At 31.3% G+C, this 27,864-nt stretch overlaps 1 protein-coding gene across 1 annotated transcript; it reads left to right on the forward strand.

Annotated features, from left to right (window-relative positions):
• Window positions 1-911: 911 nt before the first annotated feature.
• LOTGIDRAFT_153094 (hypothetical protein) lies at window positions 912-27,581 on the forward strand (the record flags this gene model as incomplete). The annotated part of the gene is made up of 7 exons (XM_009053571.1): window positions 912-947; window positions 4,652-4,732; window positions 5,092-5,191; window positions 5,422-5,496; window positions 13,749-13,822; window positions 25,529-25,637; window positions 27,481-27,581. 7 exons carry the CDS (start codon window positions 912-914, stop codon window positions 27,579-27,581), a joined length of 576 nt encoding a protein of 191 aa, XP_009051819.1.
• Between the last annotated feature and the right edge of the window lie 283 nt (window positions 27,582-27,864).

Raw genomic sequence — 27,864 nt, forward strand, 5'->3', positions numbered from 1 at the left:
TAAAGACGTATGACTGAAAATTGAATGGTACAAATTGATGCAAATACTCTTAAAAAATGTTAGGAAACCCTCTTCTCCTAAGTTTATTAAACCTTCAATATGAAGCACTGGCTTTTGTTTGTGAAATTTAGCAGATGCTATAGAGTCTACCACTGTAGCTTATACACATACATCATGTTGTTATATTAGATGAATCATAATCTGTTTTTACCAATGATGTATAATATAACACAGAGTGAATACAGTAACCTACTTTCTATGTGTTACCGGATTAGACCCACAATTTTTTGATCTGTAGATTGTGTAGTCATTGATCTTTACATATTTAGTTTTATTGGAGTTAACAAGTGCTTTTAGAAATTCATTGATACTTCGGGAAACATGCTTGAGCCACTTTGATGTGCTGGATTGTGATGTTAATTATCAGTAATTCAGTCTGAAATAAAGATCTTGATGTCTTTCTGGAAAAAAAGGTTTTGAAGCCATTTCATTAAAAAAAGAATTCAAGTTTGATCTGTAGAATGTCTACTGAGTAATGAAGGCTCATTAATCCAAGACACCTTAAGCCACTCTCTGATTGTTCTTGTCAACTCAGTACTGGTATTTTTTTGAGAGAGTACATAACCACAAATGATTCATTTCTTTTAACTGATGTTTAAAACTTAAATTGAATTGTACTTGAATTAAGGCTTATATTATCCTTGACCTATTCAAAATGGAAACTCCCTTTTAATGTCACGAATATAAACATTTAAGGAAATGAAATTGTAAGTACTGAGAAACTGATGTTATTGTTGAATTATTATTTTGAATTAATCGTCATCGCACAATATTGGCTCAGGAAGGAAATAAGTTATCAATAACAATCATTACCAAATTTTGCCTATTTTGAGGTTTGCTTTGGAAACAAAATGTTTCCAAGTTTGATAAGAATTTGGAGTTCTAAGGTAGGATTATAGCAAGATAGTAAACAATATTGAATGAATAATTTATAATATAATAAGTAATGACATCATAATATGACCATTGTATGCACTTATGAATTGCAGAAGAACTATACATTGAGTTTCAAATTTGCTTTTCATTTATTTGTCAGAAAAAATGTTTGTAAATATGTTAAATTTGAATTGTAAAGGAATTGGCAGAAATAAGGAATATTTACCTAATCAATGACTACAGTTCTTTAGTTACGGTACAAAAACCAGATTTTTGTTGAGTCATTCTTATGTCTAATCAAATGCTTACAAATGTATTGAATCAAGAAAATTTTCCGCAGGAAATTTGAATTTTCTCCTACACAAAGACAAGGTCTTGAGATTTTCACACAATTAGGAAAATATATTCTTATCTAAATTTTTTCTGTCTGAGTAAATGTGTAAGTAGAAGAGGAATTTAAATTGTAAAGCAGTTGAACTGTCTACAGTCTCAAGAGTAGAATATTGATTTTAAAACATTGTCAATGTTCTAATAAATATTTTTATGGGAAATAACATTTTAATTGATTATCCATATAGTTTATTGTTTTTAAAGATCTGATTTTTCTGGGAAATTGTCTAATATTTGCAGAAAATATTGATATTTTCTTTTACGTAAGAAAAGATTTTCTTGTCGCAGAACAGTGAGATCCTTTTAAGATGCCTTTTTTGAATACCATATGTTTTTGTTTTTGCACTGTCCTTTTTCTAATGTTATGTCACTGTTTTGATCTGACTTTGATGATACCGGTACTTAATTTGTGTATTGCGTGAACTCTAGAATTAGATCAATGTCAGAGATTACCGTTGAATCTAACTTGATGAAACTTGATTTTGTTACATCGATTGGCCATATTATGAATTATGCGACAGTTTTTGTTTGAAAATCTTTGAAAATCTTTATTAAGTTCTGTAAGTAGATGATATTCAGTTAGTAGCCTGGAAACTAAGAATGTTGTGTCCCTTAAAAGAAACCATCAATAATTCAATGTAGTTTTATTTTTATAGCAATAAAGTTGTATTGAAGTAAAGAATCAAGATGACATATAGAATGAAAATGTAAATTGCTTATATCAGTACGGTATATCAAATGTTATTTGGTTGGTTTCAAATCCCGGTTGCATCAACCAGAAATAATATATGGCGTGAAAATTTAAAATTTCTCTTACTTAAAGGGACAAATACGCAATTTTTTTTTCACCAATCATACTTTTATCTCAGAAATAGGAAGAAATTTGAGCCTTCAAATACATGCCTGTCCAGAATTACCCATGTTTGAAAGATAAAAAGACCAGTATCCTTTTCTTGAGACACTGCCCTATAAAGAAGGTATCTATAGAAATAGGAAAAGAAATGCCTAGTTTGAGATATTTTTCACATTTTGGTACAATTCTAATGCTTCTGGAGACTATTTACATTTATTCAAGACTCAAATCAACCCACCAAAATGGGACATCTGTCCCTTTTAGCTTATATTATGGATTATTAAATTGCATACATGAGAACAATGCTACTGAATTTGAGGAAAATATGCTGATGTCAATATGTTATTATATTTTCACCAAATTAAAATGAAATAGATTTTTTTATGTGTTTTTTAACCAACCCTATGATATTGAACTTGAAATAATAAAAGTTTAAAGCAACATCAATAGTACAATGTTAAGTTACTTTGTAACTGATATAACTTGATGACTAGATTAATATTTGATAAGTTAGAGTAAGGTTAACATGTTCTATCTATTCTTACTTTTATTTGATCAATTTGTCTGATTTATCTCCCATGATTTAAATCATAGAAGTCTAGGAACTATAACGAAGTGGATACACAGGCTTCTGTTTTTGTTTAAAACAAAGATTTAAATTATAATATTCTATTAAGCTAAAGGGGCTAGTTCATAGACAAACTCTGTCCTCCCGTTATTTAGATCAGAATGATTGAAAATGTAGAAGTCCATTCAGTTTATAAGGTTCATAGACATAATCCACCCCTATTTATTTTTTATAAGAATGATTTAAATGGAAATTGTCTAATATGGTAGTGAGACTAGTGGGTAGACAAGCTACACCCCCATTTATTTACGTAAATAGTTTAAAGTTAAACTAATAGGTTTGTTTATAGACAGACTTTAGCTAATTATATTACTGTACTTATCTGAATTAAAAATCAGCACCAAAATGCCCTAAGATTCAATACTGTACTTTGGAAGTTAGCATTTTAAAGTAAGTAATGCGTTCTCTAATCTTGACAGATTGATTTTTATGAACGTGATCCATGGTACAGAATTTACTTGCTATAGTGAAACATGGTAGAAATATAGGATAGTCTCATGACATGTAGAAACAATGGAAATCTTCCTCTGTGCTTTTAAAAAGTTTTAAGATGTTAAGTTTCATAAATATTAATATTTGTAAATTGTTGTGATAGAAATGTTGAATTCAGACCATCTGTTATGATTATTTTTTAATGGTCTGATGTGATTATTGATAATTTCATCATATTGATTAATATAACAATCACAGTAATAGTATATCTATTATTCCTTTCAATAATTGATGCAATATATTGAGTACCAACTGTCCTTATAAAATATCTGTTTCACTCTACTCCCTTGTGGTAGAAGGGGTCGACAGATTACATCCAAATTAGCAAATGACAGAGCTTTTTCATTGGCTTTAACAGTCAAAACAACAATCCTTTTTTCCTTTTTCCTGTTAATTAAATAAATGGAACGATACATCATGAAGTAACAACATTACTCTTCAGATATATTTTCACTTCCTTTGTAAAAATCCAACCGGCTACCTTGTTTTTGTTATTGAAGAAAATGTCCTTGTGTATTACAAGAATGGCAGTAGTCTAATAATTATATCTATTATAGAATAGAATAATTAATTAAGTGTATCAAAGATTACTGTTTCTATTAGGTGAACTTCACATGCTCCTGTGTGGGTTTTTGTTGAGGAAAAAGTCAGGTGTACTGCAGAGAGACTAGCTCCGACTACATGCAAATTGTTAGAATGAAAAAATGACTTTGTCAATCAGGTTGCCAATACAGTCCTAGATTTGTTTGTATAGCCTTTATTTAAAATGTGTGCTGAGTTATATCACAGTGCTGTATCTGTACTTCTACCACTTCTGAGCTGTACCTCTAGCCTAGTTGTTCAGAATGAGATGCAAAAGAGCTCAGTTTGCTCTTGCATTGATAAGGCCAGTGCATTCACACAGCTTTTTTGGCTTATCTGTTTCTGTTAATCTTTTTCCCTGTACTCTCTTTCTTGTGAAACAGCTTAGTTGCTGAATAAAAAAGATCAAGTGTCTTGGGATGATCCCAGTTAAAAAATATATGTAGATCATCTATTGTTTATTGAATAACTAATTAAATATAAGCATTGAATTCCAATTGTCCTTATCTCGAAATTTATCTATTCCCCCTTTACTTACTGTTAGTGTATATACGGCCTTCATCTTTTCTATACACACAAGTAGAAAAGGTCTTACATGATGGCATTCAGGCATTGTAATAATTTGTCATAAATATATTTATTATTTCGTTAATTTGACTTTGATGAACATTTTCTTACCCCTCTCAGCGATTATTTTGTGTTACCTGTTTCATTATGTAAGATTTCATGACATAAGTCTTTATGTGATAAATTTTGATTTTTTTTTCCAGGCCCAGAGTGATGATGATGATGAACATGAAGTGGCTGTCAATGTGGACAGTGGAGGATTCATGGATGAATTCTTTGAACAGGTCAGTCAATTTGTTAAATCTTTTCCTGTGTCGTAGCCTTGAGACTGAGACCAGCACTCACATGAAAATAAGTTCATATTTAATATGTGTTCATTAAACCCATTGCCATTATCCTTTGCTTAAATTTATTTATATTTAGTTCAAGGTATATATCCAAAACCTGGACCTCTCGTCGCGAAGTGCCAGGGCCTTGCTTTCTCTCAAATTCTTGGCATTGAAATGGTATATGATATTAAAATCATTTACAAAAGTTTAATTTTAAATGAGCATCATTATTATATCCTTTTTATTTTGACTTCATTGACACCAACTTTGATATCAGCATCATTAATATTGCTACTATGTTCTGTGTATTACAGGTGGAAGAGATCCGTGAGATGATAGATAGAATAGCGTATAATGTAGATGAGGTTAAAAAGAAACATAGTGCTATCCTTTCAGCTCCTAATACAGATGATAGTAAGTATTATTTCAATGTGAAGTCACCCAATTCAAAGGCATTCCTATTTTGGAATTCAGCTGTCTATAGGACAGAGAGTTGTTTAGTTGTAACTCTTAAGCTTATCCATTGTCATCAGAATGGTGTTGATTATGAAAAGGGAGTTCCAATTGAGAAACAATTTTGAACTTCATACTCTTCATGACTCTTCACTGAATATAAGTGCATACAATTTTATTTTTTCATGCAGAAATGAAAGAAGAGCTGGATGATTTAATGTCAGAAATCAAAAAGAGTGCAAATAAAGTGAGGGCAAAATTAAAAGGTAAGCCATGATTTATTGAGATGTTACTGCCCAATGTTTTTATAATAGAAAAATTCCATTGTCCCAAACACAGTTCTTTCTTGTTTTGAGAATTCATATTAGAGTTGAAGCAACTACTTTTTTGAAAACGGGTAATCTTCCCTGGAATCTACTAATTACAAATAACATATATACAAACATAGTAACATGGTAGAAACATTGTGTAAATATATAACTACAGGAACAGGGCAAAAAAAAATACAATGTGCTAAAAAACTATATAAATGAAACAAAACTAATATGATACAAAACGATATGAATGTATTTAGTATGAAAATAGATCGTGATAGATAACAGTAGACTTATATAGAAAAACAAAGTTGCAATGAGAGGAAACACGAATTCAAATTTAATCCTCACTAGGCATCAGTTTCTTCTTTAGTCCATCTTTGAAATTCTGAAGACAATTTAAGAGATTGGGGTAACGAATTCCTATGATTGTGGCATATACAGTTTGTGATGGATTTTGAAATATCACATGAAGGAGCCCAAGATATAAATTCATGTCACTCTGAAAACCCAAAACTGCCATTTGTTCATCATCAAGATTACAACACTCTAACTGCATGTGCTAGTCTGCTCTCAAATAGTCGATCCTTTCATTATTACCTATAACTTAACTTTTGGTATCAGAGTTGATTTGAACTATTCCGTCTGTGACTCGGTGTTCAGACTGGCTTACCTGTCATTCAATGATTACATTTATCAATAAAAAGCAGAAATTGATCTTTAATTGCTGTAGGCGGATGAATCATAGAGTTTATACTATAATTCCGAGCTCTGCAGCCAATTAAAGCTGCAAATTTATTTCTAAGTATTTATGAAGTAGAAATTGAAATAGGGTTTTGCTTTCAAATATAATTCCTTATGATTAATTATCTGATGCGCAGACATTTTCTGAAATTGGCAATGTTAAAAAGAGACAAAAGTAGTGCAATTTGTATGTTCATTTTTCTTTGTTTAAGCTTATAAGATTTTTGAAGTATTAAAGATTAACAGTAATTGATATATATTTACACCATAATATTTAAACTTGCTTGAATTTAAATTCCACAATAATGACATAAAATTAGCATATATTAGCAATTATGTATGTTCTGTGGAAGGGATGACAAATATACAAAACCATTTGGTGAATGGTGTCAAGAGTTATGAAGGGTGAGAATACTCTGCTTAAAATGGTATCCTCTCACAGAAATTAATGAAGTTTGGCTAATTATTTAATAAATTACATGTATCTTGATTAATTAATTTAGCCTTGAGCTTAAAGCTGATATTGAAAGGTAAGCTTAATACTTGAAAAACTGTGTATATGAAAAGTTTTAGACTTTTAAGAAATTTCACCAGATGAAGGCATTAATCCTCTCTGTTGTTGAAGGGTAAAGACAATAAGAAGTTGTGATGTTGACTGCGGGTGTGTATTCTGGTGTCAATAATTGAATTATAGTTCAACATGGAAAGTAAGCCGAGAGTAAAAGACTTTATAATGACATTAATTCCACTGATATTAAACACTGTCATTATAACAATATAGCGAGGGCGTTATCAAGGAATTTGTTATCTACAAGGAATCTGATTTTTATTTGGTTTATATATATATATTTACTCACAGATTTGAAGACAAAGCCTTGTTTTCATTCAACGAATCTGGTAATTAAGGAATGCAGCAAAGACTTTGAAAAGGGAAAATATTGAAATCTGTTCAAGCAAAACAAATCTGTTAACCAAAAACCTTGTCCAAAGCATGAGAAAATCTGGAGCAATAACTTCATAGAAGTACGAGAAGTACCATCATGTGTATCATAAAGTTTCAGCATTGTCTGCTTTGCTTGCAAAACCATAGAAAATGGATGTAAAGAGCTATATGACCTATGTAAGCAATGCAGAGTTGACAATTTTACTGACAGAGTGGCATCACATGTTCTCACAAGTGATTCATATTACCCTATATATTGTAGCTAGATGACTTGAATCTTGCAGCTAAAATTCAGATTTTAATTGTGATAAGATTTGTAAACTAGCTTGCTTTAAATAGCTGACAGAACTGATGATAAGAACTAGTAAAAATCAATGTTTTTTCTCCTAAATACCAGATATAGACATGTTACATCTTTATTATCCACAAACTTAGCTTTGAATATATCAGTATTGGTTGAGTAACCCGGCTAGTAATCAATGAAGGAGAGAAAGAAGTTGAAACATTCTTATATTAAGGTCCAAGAAAGTCCTGCCAACCAGCTGCTCCTTTGACAATTCCCTTGACAATAATCTTTCAGAATCCATTTACAGTTTGTTGTCAAGAAAAATGAGAAAAGATGACTTATTCAAGGTCACCAGAATAGATCTTTAATTAAAAAACAGCTTAAACTTTCGTTAGTATTTTAAATATTTTTAACAAGGTATTTTGGGCAACAGACCTCTCTTACATTTGCAATGGGACAAACATTCAAGTATAATGGCTAGATTGAGGTGAATATCAATCAAAGTGATGTTTCCCTTTCTTCAAGCTGAAGTGATAACTGAAGAAATACCATAGTTAATTTATTTTCTGTGATTGGCATATTGTTATTGGATAGTAAATAGTCATATTACTATTTCATGGACAACAATTACTTTAGTTTAATTATAGACAGATTAATATGATGTCAGATTTTTATCACGAAAAGTATCAACACAATTCAGACCTGAGAGAACTGAAATTTTGCCAGTTGAACGCAATATTTTTCAAAGTGTCACCAATCGGTGCTGGTGGTTTCCAAACTATGGGACAATTTGGAAACTTCCTCAGATGATATGATCTTATGCAGAAATCTAAGAGAATCAGAGCGTGAATGTGTTGAAAAGAGTCATTTAAAATAGCCATGCAAAAAATACTTGTGGATATTTGTTACATATATTGTTATATATAAGACATGAAATGTTACCACAGAACCTAAAAAAACATGTTGTTGTTACCTAGAGTTTCACGCTGCGAGATCTTCATACAACTGACCTATTTCAGCCTGCGTCCCTGCTGAAGTTGGACAAGTAGAAGTTATTCTCGTGTCTACACTTCAAGACGGGTTAAATGATTATCAAATGCAATGCATCTATAAAAAGGAAATACTCTTGATTCATAGGAAAATTTTTGCAGGCCCTGTAATCTAAGTCACTCAACAAGAGCTAGAATTCACCCTAATTTAGCACCTAAACTGATGAAACCTAAACTTGGAAACCTATCAATGATATATGGAGTTTGTGAAATAGACCAGTATATAACTCTGAATTTCTATCAACCTTTCTCCCTATAATTCTTATTAATGTTTCTATATATTTCAATTATTTTACAATTCCATGATTTATAGGCCAATTCTATTGATTTTTTCACACTAACTGCAGATCAATGACTGGCTCTGAGCTCAAATATTCACTGGTGTTTTTTTTATTATATGTTGTATATATATATAATCATGAAATATGCATTTGATAGATTTTTTTTTGTGAAATTTATTGCTTCTTCAATTTTCTTCTCAAATGAAGTTGTCTTTCATGGTATTTTTTCGGCATATTATCTTAACTATGGTAATGAAGACGTGCAAATCTACATGTAGTTTGCTATAAAGAAAATATTGCCAGGACATTATTAATTTACATAATACTTGTCATTGTACAATAAGAGCTCAGACTGTTCACAGTCTTCCTTTGTACCATTTATACTTAGTGTTTTCTTCGTATCAAAGAGGGAGCCACAGTGGTTCAGTGAATTAGATGCTTGCTTCATAACCTGAAGGTTCAGGGTTCAATTCTGGCAAAATGGAGATAAAACCTACAGATTTTTAGGCCTGGTTTCCTGCTGTCATGCAGGTTTGAGGGGTTGACATAAAAAGCGTCTAGTCACGTTAATGGCCACTCGACAGTTCGAAATAAAAAAACAGGCTGGTGCCAAATTTCCTTCATTGCACACTCTAAATGAGTAGAAAAGAAGGGTGTATAAATTCATTCATTTCATTTGAATCAAAGTGTTTAAACTCCAATGTGACTAACATATTGATTGAAATGGAAACCGGCAAGTTAATTAGGAAGCAAGGAAACAATTTAAAGGGACAGAGCTCCATTTTTATTTGACATATCGTACCTTAGTCTCAAAAATGGTTTTTTTTTTTAGCTTAGCCAATCAGTAATAGTGTTCACAGCTCACTGTCCAAATTTGAGCCTTCAAATCCATGTGTTTCCAGAATTATATGCATTTGAAGTTTGACAAGTTTGTCTTTTCTTGAAACACTGCCATATATAGAAAAGACATCTATAGAAATAAAAAGTTCATAGTTTGAGATATTTTTGAAGGAATTATGGGATTTTGGTGCATTTTTGGTACTTTTGGAGACTATTTACATTATATTTAAGACTCAAATCAACCCCCCAAACATATATTTATTATATATTTCATCAAGAAAAAAAACCGTCTGGCTTGTAAATTACATGTTACTGTACTGTTAGACTAGAAAATAACTAGTAATAGTGAAGTGATCAACAATGAATAGATTTCTCATGTAAATATTACCTTACAAAAGGTCAATTATCTTGAGAGTTGTTAAAAATTATCATTTACACTAAGCTGAGCTAAGCTTGACTGATGACCAACACCCAAGTGAGAGATGCAATTATGACTGAATTGAGAAGTTGATTGCTGAATTCAACTTCCCTTCTGTGTATATTATAAAAGGGATTGGCTATATGTGAGACATGACAGAGATATACAGCTTAATCAAAATTGTGTTAGGGGAAAAACAAAAAATTGCACAAGTCAATAAAAATAACTGTGTATTGATTATTGTGAACAATAAGCAGCATTTTGTAACAACAAAGATAACATTGAAAGATAAAATCATTAGACAAAAAATGATAGCTGGAGGCCATTGATACTTTATCATTGCACAATATTGACAGAACTCTCCTATCTTATTGATGAACTGCACTTGATCTTAAACTTTTCATTCACAAATTTCTAAATGATATTGTGTATTTGCATTTTGTTTGTTGAATTTATCTGAAAGTAGTTAACAACTTTGCCAAGAGACACCAATATTTTATATGACAAATGACTAATAGAATACAAAATGTTATAATAAGTAGAAAAAGTTGAGTCTTGATAGAATTTTGGCCTCTCTGAGCTGTAGAAAATCTTCAAACGTTTTCTTAAACAAAATCTATCACAGCCTGGCTGATTTGGCTTAGTTATTGAAAATTTTTAGAAAAAGGCATTAACTATGGTACTTCTCTCCTCCTTTTTGGTAGTTTTTGGTGTTTTTGATACCAATATGGTTGATTGGTAATTGTTCTGCGAAATAATTGACCAATCAGTGCCCCTAGTATTGAGCAATTGTCTTTCTGTTACAAAGTGTCAAACAAGACCCTATACATTGAATCCCATTTTGCCAATTTAAGATTCAAATCCCAATCTTTAACAGAAACTTTCTGTTTTAATTATCATTTTAAAAACAATTTGAAAATCCTAAGTTGACATTTAGAGATGAATTAATATTCAAATTGAGTAAGATGGTCTGATTTGGTAGACTCAGGGGACAAATATTAGACAGAATCGTCTATTAACTAGCAATAACAGGGAATCACCTCAGATTATCACTGCTGTAAATAGCATCAACTAGTCTAATTATATAAGGTAGTGGACAGTGATGGACCATACTCAGACTGTTATTGGACAGTACTATATACCTTACTATACCGTTCTTGGCTTTCTGATAGTTATATTGAATTAATATGACTTTCCTCATATCCAGCTACTCAACTCTTCTTGCAATATTTGGTATTCATATTAATAGTATTGATATCTTGGCAATAGTTTGCCTTCATACTATTCTGATACCGAAGCAGGGCTGCTGATTTATTTGTATGTGCTAGTCATGTCTTATACCATGAATTTACCAACAGTTATCTCCAAGTTTAAGTCTTTAAAGTCCCACATTGAATGTATGTAACAAATGTTCACCTGTCAGTGATCAAAGGTTAGCTGTGAAAACTAACTTGTACACCTCTTGAGATATAAAGATGGTCTCATGCACACTATCATTAATCTAGTCTACATACATATCTTAAGTTCCCACTCATTTATTCCTTTATTAAATGGTTTGGCTATTCATAACAAGTTAATTGATAGCTTGGCACCATATTTTATCATGGCATTGAAGTCTTCGATTTGAGTCTTAGAAATATCAGGATTGGTTAGCATTTAATCATCAGTCTAGTATTCTTATTACTGGCATTGATTTGGCGCCAGAACACTTAATAGAAGTCACCCATCTAAGTCCTTAGAACTATCAGGATTGGTGAGCATTTAATCACAAGGAGAACATATATACTCTTGTACCTATTGATTAATAAGTTCAAAAATACAAAATCAATAAACAGACAAAAAATGTAACTGAATCACAATCATATGACAAAAAACGAATTCTTTCAGAATTTCCTCAGGTTAGAGAGGAAGACTTGAAAATGGTTATCTGGATTTTCTGACAGACTATGCATGTAACAAACTATCAAAGTTAAATGTGTCCCTGGCCAAATATCCATAATTTTTGTCCTATAGTCAGACGCAGAACAGTAATATGTTATGTGATTAAAATAAGATTTTTGGCATATAAAGCATGCAATTAGCTAACAACAGGCTGTTGGTATCCAGGACGGCTTAGACTCATTTCTTGTCTACCTCATTATTCTGCTATAAGTTATAGATCTGATTTCTTCTTTTGATTTTATGTATTGATGCATCGAAGAATGTTTTTCCAGAAACAAGGCTGGATTTTATGTGGGGAGGGAAGAAGTATGTTATATATTGAGCATGGAATTAGCTGACAACATATTAAAGACAGCACTGCTTAGACTCATTTTTTGTCTACCTCATTATTTTGTAGACTTACTGTTTCTTTTTGATACATACAGAATGTTTTTCTGGAAACAAAGCCTGGTCAATGATATATGTTATAGTAACGTCAATACTCAATAATATACCAGCCCACCCACAGTATTAGTAATAAATAAAAAAACAAATCAATATAGAATCTATTGTAGTCTACATGTATGAATCATAATCATAAATAAATTATTTATTTAATGTATAAGTTATTATGACAGTTAAATTCACGGTTTTAAAGACTTTTCTCAATGTTCCATTGGCAAAGTGCACTGAGATCTGGGGCATTATCTCCAAAACTTAACATACCCTGGTAAATAAAATCCAGATTCTCAGAAATACAGTAATCTGATTAAATAACAAAACTAAATATATAACAATTTTTGTGAGTGACCAATCAGATGACTTGAACACTAAAATCATCTTAAATTAAGTTTTCAAGGCCCCAAGGGACAATCCTGGTAAAGATCTAGATAGTTTCTTTAAATTTGTATTTTTCAACCTAATTTCTTCCTGTCTGTGTTGCTAGTATGAATGCTGTACTATATGAAAAGGCTAGAATCAGATTTGTTAATCTCTCACATTCTGAAATAGTTTATTTACAATCAAAGAAACCAAAATTCTGGGTCTGATTACTAGATAAAGTAATTTTAATGAAATTTGAAAGATTCCTTGTCTAGACTGTGTATGTTTCTAAATTAAGAGCTCTCAGTAATTAATTGATTAGATTTCACCCAGGTCTTCCTATAAACTAATTAGAATTGTCTTGTCAACCTTACCCTGAAGCTAAATGAAGAGGTGGGTCCTTTTAGACCACCAGAATGGTTTGGTCTGCAGTGAATTTCTCAATTCAATTATATTTTATAACCTATACATTTTACAAACAGAGACCAATGTACATAAGAATGAAAAAAAAAAAAACACACCAAGTTCTGAAGATCCCAACCTCAAAACAAAACATGAAATCCAAATTAGGAAGGATGTTTCAGTTGCATATTTCTCATCATCTGTACCATATTTTATAGTTCATAGAAATCATCTAAACTGAAAAATTGCCCTAGAGTTAGGTTTAAGTTTGGTTCCATACCAAATCTGATTAAAAGCCGAGTTGGCTTATATTATTACAAATTTATTGTATTGAATACATCTCGCTTGTCAGTGACATATTTCATGTATGAAAGCTCAATAAGCTTGGAGACTTATATCAATGAAAGTTTTATCAATTTTTTCATACCAGTTTCCATTTGCATGTATCTATGGCTTCTTTTCCAGAAATATTCACTTCTTGATATACTTTATTTTTCAGTAATTGAACAAAATATTGAACAAGAAGAACATTCGAACAAATCATCGGCAGACCTTAGAATAAGAAAAACACAGGTAGGAAAAAAAAAACGCATCTTGATTTTGATGAATATTTTTTTTTCTAGAACCACAAAATATTTTGTCATTTAAGGATGCTGATAATATTTACTAATTGAATGAAAATGATTAGTGTCAGCCAAAATGTGAGATTAAACCCCAAGTTAACAGACATATTCTGTGTTCTTTGAGTCTAAATCATAGTATACCAGACACTCCTTTCTCAAAATATCTTGTGATCTATTTAAATCTGTAAATCTGGTAACAATGTAATGGTATTAGGGTGAAGAAGTCCCATAAAAACTCATGTAAAGCACTGGCTGAGGTCATAAATTGTGTTAGTTGTAATGCAATGAATTTTCAACTTCTTCATTGATACTGGAACTAAATATTTAGGCTGAATACTGAAAATTTGATAGTATAAAGTGTAATTCCAAGTCTGAGAAGTGGTGCCCAAGAAATAATAATGGTGGAAAGAGATTAGGAATCTAGACAGGCTCTGTTTTATTTTACATTTATTACGATCTGAAATCAAATTATTTCTAAATGACAATGCCCTGACTATTATATTGATATATACTGTGAAATGATGGTTGAATTATTGTGAAAACTATTGGAAGTTTGTTTTCCAACTGTCTGGTTGATGCAATGGATGTCATGCTTAAGAAATCTAGTTAAAGTTTTTCCAATGTAATGTCAAATGCTTGTCATCTTAGGCTGTTGATATTCTTGCCTGTAAAAATATCTTGAAGCTTGAAATGTATTGAAAGATAATGCCTGGAGCTCTTTATTTTGCTTGATATTTCTTCATGTTTCTACAACAAAATGTGTGGATTTCTGCATTTTTATACATTTATAGCATCATCTAAGTCCTAGCCAGTTAACTCAATGCAAAGAAAAATACAAGAAATGTTACAAATTGAGTAATATTTCTACAATTCCCATGGTCCAATAATGTAATTATAGCTTAAAAAGGGTACAGTAGGCCTAATATAGAATGGAGTAGACCAAGACTGAACATTGATCTCTTTAGGGAATAGATATATCAAGGAACCTTTAGCTTAACCTGATCATTCACTGATTGCTCACTTCATGAAGCTGTTCTCAATTTTCATTCAAACCTTTATTTCTTTATCCTCATGCACAATCCAATCAACTGCATCCATTCAATGAATTAAAAAGCATAAGACTTAATTCATTGCTTCCTTCATTCATTCATTTATTAATTCATTCATCAGTCTAGCATGTTTTAAGCCATTCAACAAATTCTGTTTGAATCTTTCATTCATTCATTGTGTTGTTAATTCCTCCTTTCCTTAATGTATTAATATGTCCTTTCACAATACCTTGGAAAAATCAATACATCCAGATTTGTTTTTCTCCGATCAATTATTAATTCATTCTTTCAATGACCCAATTATATTCAGAAATATTTGTACACTCAGCGTGTTTTAAGATCTTATTAGAGCTAAATTTAGAACTTGAAGCGGCCTGGCAAAAGTGGAAGGAACATGACATAGAAGTCAAATGACTCAAAGGAATTCTTTTCTAACCTCTGTATATGTGTATCGGGGCCACTTATAGCAGTTCTATTGACACCATTCTATAGTCTATGACTTTCATAAATCCAGAAAATGTTAACAAGATTATGGCATCAGTAGCACATAACCAGACTTACTCATAGACCTGGAATTTTTACTTGCAGAACATTGATTCTTGTTATTGCATCATAACTACACCCTATTCCTTTATATAATTCATAACTGGTATTTGAGTCATGATAGATCTATAATATTATATGTTTTCAAAAAATCTCAAGCATTTCATTTTAAAGGGGTTTTATGTCTTCATTTTGTGATTGTATACTTTTTTTTGTTTGGTATTCTCTATTCATTATTAGTGTGTTAAAAGATTTGGTAAAATGACTTCATTTTCTTCTGAATTAATTTGAGATAAATGAATTTTTAAGCTTCTGCCATCCTGTTTAAGGTCTGTTGAGAGTTTGATATTTGGAAACTCCAATAAAACTAGTGATATTGTCCTGATAACCGTTTTTATTGGGTGAATACAATGACCTTATGTCTAAATTGGTTTACTGAATCATTCACTTAATTTGTCTGAAGGTCAAAGGTTACAGCATGACACTGACCTCATAGTGATGATGTTCGAATGAGGGTATAATGACATTAAAGTCAACCCTTATCATCATAAGATCATAACTCTCCTACCAGTCTTTCCAATTCCATGGATAATGCTAGGTAGTGAACATTGACCTCTTGAAGCGTAAAGCAGATCTATTATCTGGAGAATAGATAAACCAAAACAAACCAGTTAGCTACATGGACACTCCAAAAGAAATGCGTGACAAAATTAGTGGCATCTTGTGTTCTCTTTGAAGAAGAAGTAGCTTAAAGCCACAATTTTGAATGAGCTTAATGCGTTAAACTTCTTTGTGATGCAGGTTACAAAATATTACATTTTTAAGGTTCCTTGATGTAATTAATGCTTTGAACTTTGTCTGGAAAACTAATACTTATGACTGTTACTAATTTCTAGCCTTAAGTTAGAAAACTAGTAATGTCAGTGGAGATGACCTTATTGGTAGCTGTTTTATGATGATACAACTGGTACTAAAATTAACCATGAGACTATTTTTATAGTTATTGATTATGACCATTAAAAGCCTTCTTACAAGATGTGATTTTGTCTTTCCGATTGTCAATAAGATTGTCTAATCGACTAAAGGTTAAGATAAATCATTAAATGTATTTTCTAAATTCTTGAAAAAAACGAAGTCAAGTAGTTGAAATGATAAATCTGAAGTTTTTAGTGATGGGGTAAGGGGGCATCCTAGCACCTCTGTGTCCCTTTGCGGTTTTTAAAAGGGCACTAGTCAGGGTGGCCTGGAAAAATTTGTCATGTTTGAAGCCAGAGAAAACATCCAATGCGAAAGTAGAATAAATTTTTAATGTGTATGGCCCAAAAATTGCCGCCTAAATAAGCCACTGCATTCACTCATTTGCTATTTTTCACTCCTGTTTGGTGGTTTAGTACATCTCAGAAGATTCTTACCAGCTGAAAGACTAATTAGACTATTGAAGCGAAGGTGGTCTACTTATTAGAGATACAGTTACTAATTAACTGAAGCAGTATTTTTATAGTTATTATTCATATTGATTCATTGATTGAAATTAGTAATCCCTGAGATTGGTTCAATACAGAACTGGTATAATTAGTCCGGTCGAATTGCTGCTCTCTAAGACAAAGCCAACCTAGTTTGAACTCTCTATACTTATTTGACCTCTGGTAGCCACTAGAGTTCGTGCAATATACAGACAGATCAAAATTTACACAAGAATGAGACTATGAGAACAAATCCATGAAATTAAATTGCATAGAGAATACATGATTTTATAGCATTATCTTGTAATAGAAAAATCACTGTCTCTAGGCTTACTATTTCTATTTCTGATATAATTATATAGACTTGATATATGTCTGACTGTTCCTCAAGCACCTGCCTTATGCATTAATTCATAACATTGATAAATCTATAAGAATATAAATAATTCAAAGATATTACTTAATACTTACCATGTAATCAGAAGATCTATTCTGAATTGTGAGAATAGACCTAGATAAAAAAGGGTTGTAAAGTAGTTTCTAAACATTTAATGTGTATTGGGGACACTGGTGGAATTGATTTTTACTGTTTCTTTCAATTTTCAATTAGATGTCTGTTCTTGCAATAGCAAAAGCTGCTATTTGTATAAGAACCTTGTGTGATAGTGACGTCATAAAACGCTGGTAAGTTTTAGTGGAATTGCTGGAACAGACATCTGATGGAATCGGAATGGTTAATATCGATGCCCCCAATACACAGAAAGCCTATTTACAATCCTTATAATAATGGTTATTTACTTATTCAACTTAGAATGCGGTCAGTAGATACAATTGTTCATGTATCACTTTGTGATATTTATAACATCTATAAGGATATGAATTATTCCAGAATATTGCTTACTATTCTAGGAAATGGTCAGCAGATATAATTGCTTATATATCTGTAGAATACTGGAATCGGTAAATCTGTTGTATGTATAATAGGTCAGATTCAGAATGTGTTATTTTACCTTCTGAATGATGAAATCTGTGAATAATAATGAATAATTCAGTTATATTACTTCTACGAAAATCATCTACCTCAAAAGTATACATGGGAGCTGTAGTGGCTCAGTGAGTTAGACGCTTGCTCAGTAACCTGAAGGTCTAGAGTTCAATCCTGACATAGGTCGAGATAGGTTTTCAACCTGGAGCCCCCCTGTCAGCGATGCAGGTGAGAGGGGCTGACATGGAAAAAATGTCTATTAGTCCGGACAATAAACCAAGCTAATCTATTCATGATAGAAAAATGAACCAAATAATTGAATGCAATTGGTTTGCCAACCTATACTTTTTCCCAGTTTTGAAATATAGTAAATTGAAAGACATAGAATGTACTGTTTCAGGAATGAATTAAAGTCTTGAACTTCTGTTTAATTATTCCAAAATTCCAATCTGATTAAGTGGGCATGCAATATAGGATGTACTCAATACCCAGGCTTTGTATTCTTGAGACGATCTTAGCACTAAGATAACCTAAAAATGGTGATAGAAGTAAAACCCTAGGACATCCTAGAAACGGTGTTAAAAGTTAAAACCCTAGGACATCCTAGAAACAGTGCTGGAAGTTAAAACCCATGGACATTCAAGAAACAGTGTTAGAAGTTAAAACCCATGGACATCTTAGAAACAGTGTTAGAAGTTAAAACCCATGGACATCCTAGAAACAGTGTTAGAAGTTAAAACCCATGTACATCTTAGAAACAGTGTTAAAAGTTAAAACCCATGGACATCCTAGAAACAGTGTTAGAAGTTAAAACCCATGTACATCTTAGAAACAGTGTTAAAAGTTAAAACCCATGGACATCCTAGAAACAGTGTTAGAAGTTAAAACCCATGGACATCCAAGAAAGAGTGTTAGAAGTTAAAACCCTAGGACATCCTAGAAACAGTGTTAGAAGTTAAAACCCATGGACATCTTAGAAACAGTGTTAGAAGTTAAAACCCATGGACATCTTAGAAAGAGTGTTAGAAGTTAAAACCCATGGACATCCTAGAAACAGTGTTAGAAGTTAAAACCCATGGACATCTTAGAAACAGTGTTAGAAGTTAAAACCCATGGACATCTTAGAAACAGTGTTAAAAGTTAAAACCCATGTACATCTTAGAAACAGTGTTAGAAGTTAAAACCCATGGACATCATAGAAACAGTGTTAGAAGTTAAAACCCATGTACATCTTAGAAACAGTGTTAGAAGTTAAAACCCATGTACATCTTAGAAACAGTGTTAGAAGTTAAAACCCATGGACATCATAGAAACAGTGTTAGAAGTTAAAACCCATGGACATCCAAGAAAGAGTGTTAGAAGTCAAAACCCTTCCTGGGACATCCTTGCACAAAGATCGTTTGAGAATACACTTCCGGTATTTCTTCAAATTTCACGAAGAGTTTTTGAGATGATAGCCATTTCATACTTTGGTAAAGGGATGCTATGCATTTTAGACTGTGAACAGTGTTTTAAGTTCTGCTTTGGAAAGTTCCTTATTGTTGGTGTGAGTAAAGGTTCAGAACAGTAGAATAAAAATCTATTATGGTATTCTTTCTTGTTTCATTGTCACTGACATAGTAGTTGTTTAATACTAAGTATCAAGATCTGTAGTAATATAGTGAATAAATTCAATTAGTTCAGGAATACACTGGTGTAGCTTTAAACTCTTTTATCCCATTAAGTTCCGTTGCTATTTTTAAACACTGTAACGCCATCAGGGAGGGCACTATAGAACGCTGGCTGAGAAAAATCAATGATATCCTGCGAGCTTACTAAACAAAACCTACAAGTCTACTTGGTAAGGTCAAATAGCACATCATTTAAAACCTTATTGATTAAATATTGACCAATGAAAGTGATGAATAGATAAACTGACAGATAAATCGACCAATCAGATCAGTGGTTATAGACTTACATGATCAGTATAATCTGGAGTATTTGTTCTATTTAATTCATGACTTGTTCTAATTGATGCTTGAAGGGGAGACTCAGTTGGCTGGAAATCGTGATGGCTTAGACCTGACAAGTCCAAGTCTGATATTAATCATAATGGCCTGACTATCGTTATGTTCTATTAACCTCTCACTTCTTCCAACACATTCCTAGACACTCCAGTCAAACCTGATTTCTTCCACATCTATGATTTAAATGCCAACTATTAAAAATCTAACAAATTAACTTTAGGAAATTTCTTAACATTAATTTTTGCTGCATTAATTCTGTGGAATTTTTACACCAAAGATATATGAAAAGTGGTGTTGATGCTAATCAAATACAAGCCTGAGATTTTATGCAAAAGTATTGAATTCTGAAGTTTGAATATTTGATTTGCTTCATAAAATAAGACTTAACCTGTTGTTTTTCCAAATTTATCTCATCCATTGGTTGTATTTTGGTGGCTATTCTTCTAAATACAAGAAATTTAATTGTGACACTTGAAATAAAAAGACATAAAGCATGACAATACTGTTTAGCAAGATATTGGCAAAGTATGGCAAAAGGAGTGGAATCCTTCAAAGAGAAGTACCATCAGGTGTTTTGAAAAGAGTAAGCATGGTGGCAACACCCTACACTACTATATAGGATAGGTGAATATCATGAGATACAACCAGAAACATCACCTTTAAATTTCATGTAATAAGTAAAGTCAAGATGATATCATCTCCAAGTTTACCAGTTATTTGTAGACGATGATTTGTCTCAGTCTAGACTTGATATTGCTTTATAATTAATTTAAAGATGCTGTAATCTTGTTATTTGTACTGTACTTGGACTTTATTTGTATTTAATGCCAGACAAACACATATAGAGTACATTATAGAAAGCTGTATTGTAGATAAACATACGCATTATAGCATGCTATATTGCATCAAGAAAATTTGGATGCTATATGATGGATCAAAGTTTTCTACACCATGTCATAATGGATCAAATAAACTTATTTCCTACGCCATGCCATCATTAATCAAATGTATTTCCTACACCATCTTTTTTCCTTGACCATGTTATTCTTATTATTAAACTTTACTGGATTTAGATGGGCTGTTACAATCTTTGCTTTCTCTCATGAGTTGCTTGAAAACATTTCAAGTCAAGATTTGGTTGTGGCTCATCCTGTCAATGTCAGTGAACTAATTGAATGGAGCGAAAGGCTGAGATATCCTATGTGCAATATGAAGATCAAAGAATTTTCAGCAGTTTGCATGAAACTTCGAGAAATTAGGAAGTGGTGTGAATGTAAAAGATTCATCAGCATTTAGCACAAACTAAGTGATTTTGCTCATTGATTTCTTTCTTTGCACAACATCTTTATAGGGTCTATAGAAAGTAAGGCATAGAACTTTAATTCAATCCATTGATATAAAGAAATGTTTGAACATAAACTGTAATCTTGACAAGCAATATAAGCTAGTTTTAATATTGATCAGTTATTCTTGTCAGCTCACAGACCGTTAACTCTCTAACACTATAATCTGAAACAGCTACAAGTTACTAACACAGTTTTTATTGACAATTACTCCTACATCAACTTCTTACTTATACCGATTACCACCTTCTATATGTTAGAAGATCAAATAGATTTATTTTCAGTTCAAACTTTAAAGTTCATAAAGAGATTTTTATGTGTTATCAGTGATGTGATAGCATTTTTATGATGTGTTTTATGATGTCACTATCACAAAAGGCTCTTAGATATTATTAGCACCTTTTGCTATAGTGACATCATAAAATGGTTTTTTGTTTTTTGTGAAATTCCAAGAACCACAGACATCTTACCAAAAATTTGAGTGGTGCAAATCATTACTTATCAGTGTCCCAGATATACGAATTCAGAGATAGGAAGCTTCTTATTTTGCATGGTCTTCCAGATTTACCAGTTCATTGCTTTTGGCCAAAAGTCAAATTTAAATACCTACGATAAATATATAGCACTGCACAAATACAGAAGATAAAGAAAAAAAATATTTTGAAATATTTTGACTTTAAACCAGAAAGATATAAATATTTTAAAAGTTAAAAGCCTGGTAATGTTTTTTCCCTGTGAATATCTATCCAAAGGAAGAATTACATTTCATGGAAGGTTTATTTTTTATTAAATATGCATCTTATATTTTGTGGTTCTAGAAAGGTCTTATATATTATTCATTTAAAATGTGTATATACATTGAAATTTATTGTCTTTTATTTATGAATTATTCCAAAGACTTATTTGATAAAATAACGCAGTTTCTGTTACTGAAATTTTCCTTAAGGAGATACAAAAACAGAAGCTGTCACATAAGTGAACCTGATACATACACAAAAGCTTAATAAAAAGCTTTCAAACACCCGAATCGGTTTTCTAATGCTACTAACAATTTTGGCCAAAATTTAGGAATTTCAGATCTTCTTAATGAGGATAACCAACTGCTATTGTGTTATTTACTTGAAGGGATATAGTCCTTTATCTATTTGATTTGTCTGCCCAATGTTTCATTCCAGCTTCCAGTAGCTTTTGCACATTTTTCATTCTAAAGAAGCTACAGCTAGCTTGAATATAGATTTAGAGTTGATGAAGTAAAAGATTAGACGACTATATCCCATTAATCTGTCAGATTATTCAACAAATTCTGTAATATTTGATGTGTTAAGTTATTTCTTTCTTGCAGCAAGAAGTGGAAAATGAATTAATTTGATAATGCAGTTGTGTTATTGATTATTAACATGTACAAGAGCTTTTATTTTATCTTCTGGATTGACTTTTAGACTAGTTGATGGAATTATTTGCCGGGGAAAATTGATATCTGTCCTGATCGAATTGAATTAATCTTTGAAAAAGTACAAACAGTCGGGTTAAACCTTGGCTGTAATCCATAATTTCCTTTGATGGAAAGCCATAATAAGAAAATTGAATTTATTTGAAAATTTATAATAATTTCTATAACACTCTCAAAGCTCTCAAAATTAATATTCTATTGGATCAGCACAAATTTTGGAAAACATTATATATATAATGGTGCGTTCAGACGACTAAAGTTAAGGCAGCTTAACTATCAACTGTTCTTCAAGCATTTATTTTTTTAGTTGTCTGAACACAACCCGTCAAACTTAAGCTGCCTTCACTTGCACCTACTTCAGAGGTGGCTTAAAACCTGGCTTGGAAAGTTAAGCCAGGTTAGTTTTACTGTCTGCACCAAAAAACAGTAAACTAGGCTAGAAGAACAGTTGATAAGTAAGCTGCCTCAACTTTTGTCGTCGGAACGCACCATTAGTCATATGGAAAATTATATTGATATTTTAAAATAGACCAAATAAATTGTATAAGTATATTTTGGGTTTCATGTGTATTGTAACAAATGATTCATAAGAATACTTTTAATATTGTAAACATTCGGAATGGTCGATTTAGCTAGAGCATTGAGAAGCAATGCTTTGAAAATGAGTCACTTTCCATTGAAGTTGACTAAATCTGCATGAAATAACTCAAATAATTGAATAAAGACACAAATCAAAGCTGGATCCAAACTCCCTTGGGAATAAATATTAGTTCCGACATATTTTACTGAAGCATTGAGTGTTAAAAATTTGTTAATCATTGAGGTGAATATAAAACAATATTGAAAATAATTGATATGATTTTGAAATGACTTGCCTGGCTGGTGCTCAGAAGGTAGCCCAGTATATCCTCTTGCTGATCATTAAGTTCCGTGAAAATACTTTGTTTCCGCAAGAATCGTTCTTATTTGTACCAAAATTCTAATTTTTGGCATTTCAAAATTTGAAATGTAACAAATACTGTACAGTATCATCAAGTATTTTAAAACTGATTTCAAATGGTTTATTCCACAGCTTATAGGATTAATCAAAACAAACTCTCCAGAAGAAAAAAATAAAATGAAAGCTCTTGTTATCAATTTGTTTTTAAGATCTCAACTATGATGCTTGCATTTGAATACATTATACATTATGCTATTTTGCTTTACTGAAAATCTTTTGCAATTGCATGTTGAATCGTAAGGTCATATCCTTGCTATATTCAAACTGTCTTCAGTGATGCATTGCATGATTTTGAATACTGGTTTAACTTACAACTCTTTGAACTTTTACATTGCTCTACCAGTCATATCATTACAGTCTTGAAGCACATGTTCGAAACAATATGTCTTTCAACTCTTACATGTTCAGAGTATTAAATACATACACAAATATGAAAGTTTTATGCCTGAATGGATATATACCATTATTATTGTGACTCCAGTCCTCTTTTTTGACTGTGTGCACCATTTCAAATTATTGTGATTATTATTATTATTATTTTCAGTGCTGAATTGTTGAATATTGTAAAAACTGGACATGGACTTTTCCTCTTTCTCCTCTGCACACTTTCTTCCCTTTTCTTACCTCTATTGTCTCTAGCCACTGGCATATCAAAATCACAATTTTGAAAATTGATAAGAAAAACATTTAGTTTACAATGTATGCATGTAAGCGAAAATCATGCACGAATAACTATATAAATATAAAAAATTTTGTTGTTTTTTTATTGAAATTCAGATAATCAATATTGTAAATAGTAAAGTGTTCTAGAAATGTAAAAATCACTTAGCATTCGAATTGCAAAAAAAAGAACATAAGAAGAAATATTGATTCCTCATATGACCTTAAACAATGTCAAGTTTTATATTTTATATACTAAGATTAACAGATTCTTAGAGTTTTAGAAAATGTTTCAGTATCAAATAAAATGATGATTTTTTTTCACTTCCACTTAGGTTACATTCTTTGGAAAACTTAAATAATACATTAGAAAGAAAATAATTGAATAATTTTTGAATTATTCGATAATAACTGGAAATTTCAAAAAAAAATATTGATAATATTGATATGATGATTATTATTTAAGTGAAAATATTTTGTTCGAGAATTTACAATATTAAGTCAAAATAAGTAAATAAATTACTATGATTTTAATTTTACTTTTTCCCTTACATGGATATATATTATTTCTTCATGGGTGTTAAAATGAAATGTGTCTCAACAATGCATTATCATAATTTACAAAAGTAGGGCATAAAATTTGATTCATTTCTCCACATCTGACACATAATGTAGGACTTCATTTCTAATCCTGCATTAAAAATAAGGTGTTGTAAAGCAGGACATAAAACTCTATTTGAAGTTAAATCATGTTTGAAATGATTAAACTAGAATTTAAAAATTGCATAATAAAATTCCCTACTAATAAATACATCAGTAAAAGTAGGAAAAAATTTGGATGCAAAACTTCCACTGTATATACTGCATCTGAAAGAAAGAGTAGAAAAGTAAGACATAAACTTCATTTGATCTTGAACTACTTGAAACAAGGCTCTCACGAATCAAAACTTCAATTCTTTTAAATTTCTTATGATCTGAAAGTCTAAAAAAAGTAAGAAATAAAACTTCATTTGAACTTAAACCATGTGTGAAATAAGGTGCTTAAAAGTAGGACATAAAATTTCATTTTACTTCTATTCACGCTTCAAAACTAGAATGGCTAATGATATGCAGTGACATAGTATGCCCCCTATGGTTGTATTTTTGTCTATTTGTAGTATTCGACTATCTCTCGTAAATTTGTTGAAGTTATGACAGGGTATAATGCAGCACAGCTTGATTATCGAGAACGATGTAAAGCTCGAATTCAACGCCAAATGGAAATAAGTAAGCCTGACAGTCTACTAGTTGTCTCAGGATGCACCACTTGTCACTTTGTTATTTATTGTATGAGTTACCTCCCTTACACCACGATTGGCTCTGAATCAGCCCAAAAGGATTCAACATTTTTCCATTATTGGTTAATATTCTATTTTTGGTTTTATTGCTATACATCTTAAAGAAAAAGAGTCTACATGAATCAGGAAACTTGCATGCAATTATAATATTGAATATGCCACAATTTTCATATATTTGAAGAAAAAAAGATTATGTGTTTTACAGAAGAAAACTTACATTAAAACTGGCTTGGCCATGCCTGTTAAGGGCTCAAGAGTTAATTAATTTTTCAAATGGAGCTTAATTTCATGTTATTAAGAAATACAAAGAATAAATAAGATCAAAAGGGCTCGTAAAGAAATCGTCATGAAACAGTGAATGGTCTAAGGGAGAGAACTCTTGTAGTACTTTTTATGTTTTGTAGATTTCTGTATGTTGTGATAGATGTAGAATATATATTTGTTGTTTTTTTATTAACTTTCTTTCAGTCTAGATACAATATTTATCATAATCTGTTTTGTTTTTAGCCAAGGATTATTTCAAGTCTTAAGATTTCAAAGATCTGCGGACATTGAAATTTTCTTTGGAGTATACTTTTAGACAATTTTTTGATTCCTTTTTAGCATGCAACGCTATCACGTAAATTTGTCGAAGTCATGAATGATTACAACGCTTGTCAGATTGATTATAGAGATAGGTGTAAGGGCCGAATCCAGAGACAGTTAGAAATAAGTAAGATTTATCTCCCTTTTTTGTTTTCTGCTTCAAATTTGAATTTCGTTGCTTATAGAAAAATTGCCCAAAATCTGTTTCATATATAAATGTATCAAGTGTATATGAATTATAGTAATGATAGACATATAGCCACTATGTTATATCCAGGATCTGTTAGCACAGCCCTATAATTATATGTAGACAATCTTAGCTATGAACACTTGGCAGAAAAGCTTTAATAGACAATTAAGGTCTTTTTTTGGGGCTAAAAAGCTTATCATTTGTTATTTAATTATTTAATTAGTATAAATTTACAATTTTGCTCAGGATTAAAAATTCCTAATACCGGTACAACTTTTAAATCAAATCATTAATGAATATGCAGAGGTAGAATTTTTTGAATATTAAATGTCTAGAATTGATGATTTTTCTTCTTTTTCTTGTTTTACCATTCAATTTATTTCATAAGACATTTTTTTCTAATTAAAAATTTGCACAATTTTCACTTCATCTTTTATGATCTTCATCTATAAAAAACAAAATAGAAGGCTACTAATTAGTACCAGTCTAGTACATGAAGAGATGTAAAGAAAAAAAGCAAGGAGACATGGCCAGTTTCTAAATTTTAAAGGGATTGTAAGAGGTTTCCAATATTTAATCAGATGCCTGTGGTTCCTTTAATTCCACTAAAACTAAATGTTTGATGATATCACTAATCGCAATGGTCCTTACTTAATAAAGCATACTTAGCTATTAGCTATGCTATCAAACACTTAGTTGTAATGGAATTGCAGGATCTATAGAAATCTGATTGAAAATTGGAATGGTGTAAATTGAGTCCTTGATACACATACAAAATTTAGAAAACCTCTATACAATCCCTTCAAGCAATTTTGTGACTAGTTCGGAGATCACTAATCTCATTGTTGGCCCCTGAAACATGTTTACTTTTTGGGTATTGGAAATGTAAAAGATTGTCTTGTCTGAAAACAGATCTTGTATAAGTTTATCTAATAAGGGACAATTGTAGCAAAATCATCTCAGAAATATTCTAAGTTTGTTTTTTTGCCATTTGCAGCTGGTAAAACTACAACAAATGAAGAATTAGAGGATATGTTAGAATCTGGTAATCCTGCAATTTTTACACAAGGGGCAAGTACAACTTTTATTGGGTCATAAAACCACCTGATTATAACAATGTACATTGTTGAAACATTTTGTTCGATAAAACTATGGTCTTATATTCATTATTTGATCAATTTTGATTGACTGCATTTATGGTTTACTTGAATATAAAGAATAATCTTTTTGTCGTCTGAACTGGCTGACATGGAAAAAGCGTCAGGTCGTTCGGATGGGTGCCCTGGCTTAATTTCCCTTATTGCACACTGCATGACAATGCCAATCTTCCAGAGCCCAATTAGGTGCAGAAAAGTAGGGCATAAAACTCTATTTTATTTCA

The sequence above is a fragment of the Lottia gigantea genome (genome assembly GCF_000327385.1).
Source record: "Lottia gigantea unplaced genomic scaffold LOTGIsca_2, whole genome shotgun sequence".
In the NCBI taxonomy this organism is placed as follows: Eukaryota; Metazoa; Mollusca; class Gastropoda; family Lottiidae; genus Lottia; species Lottia gigantea.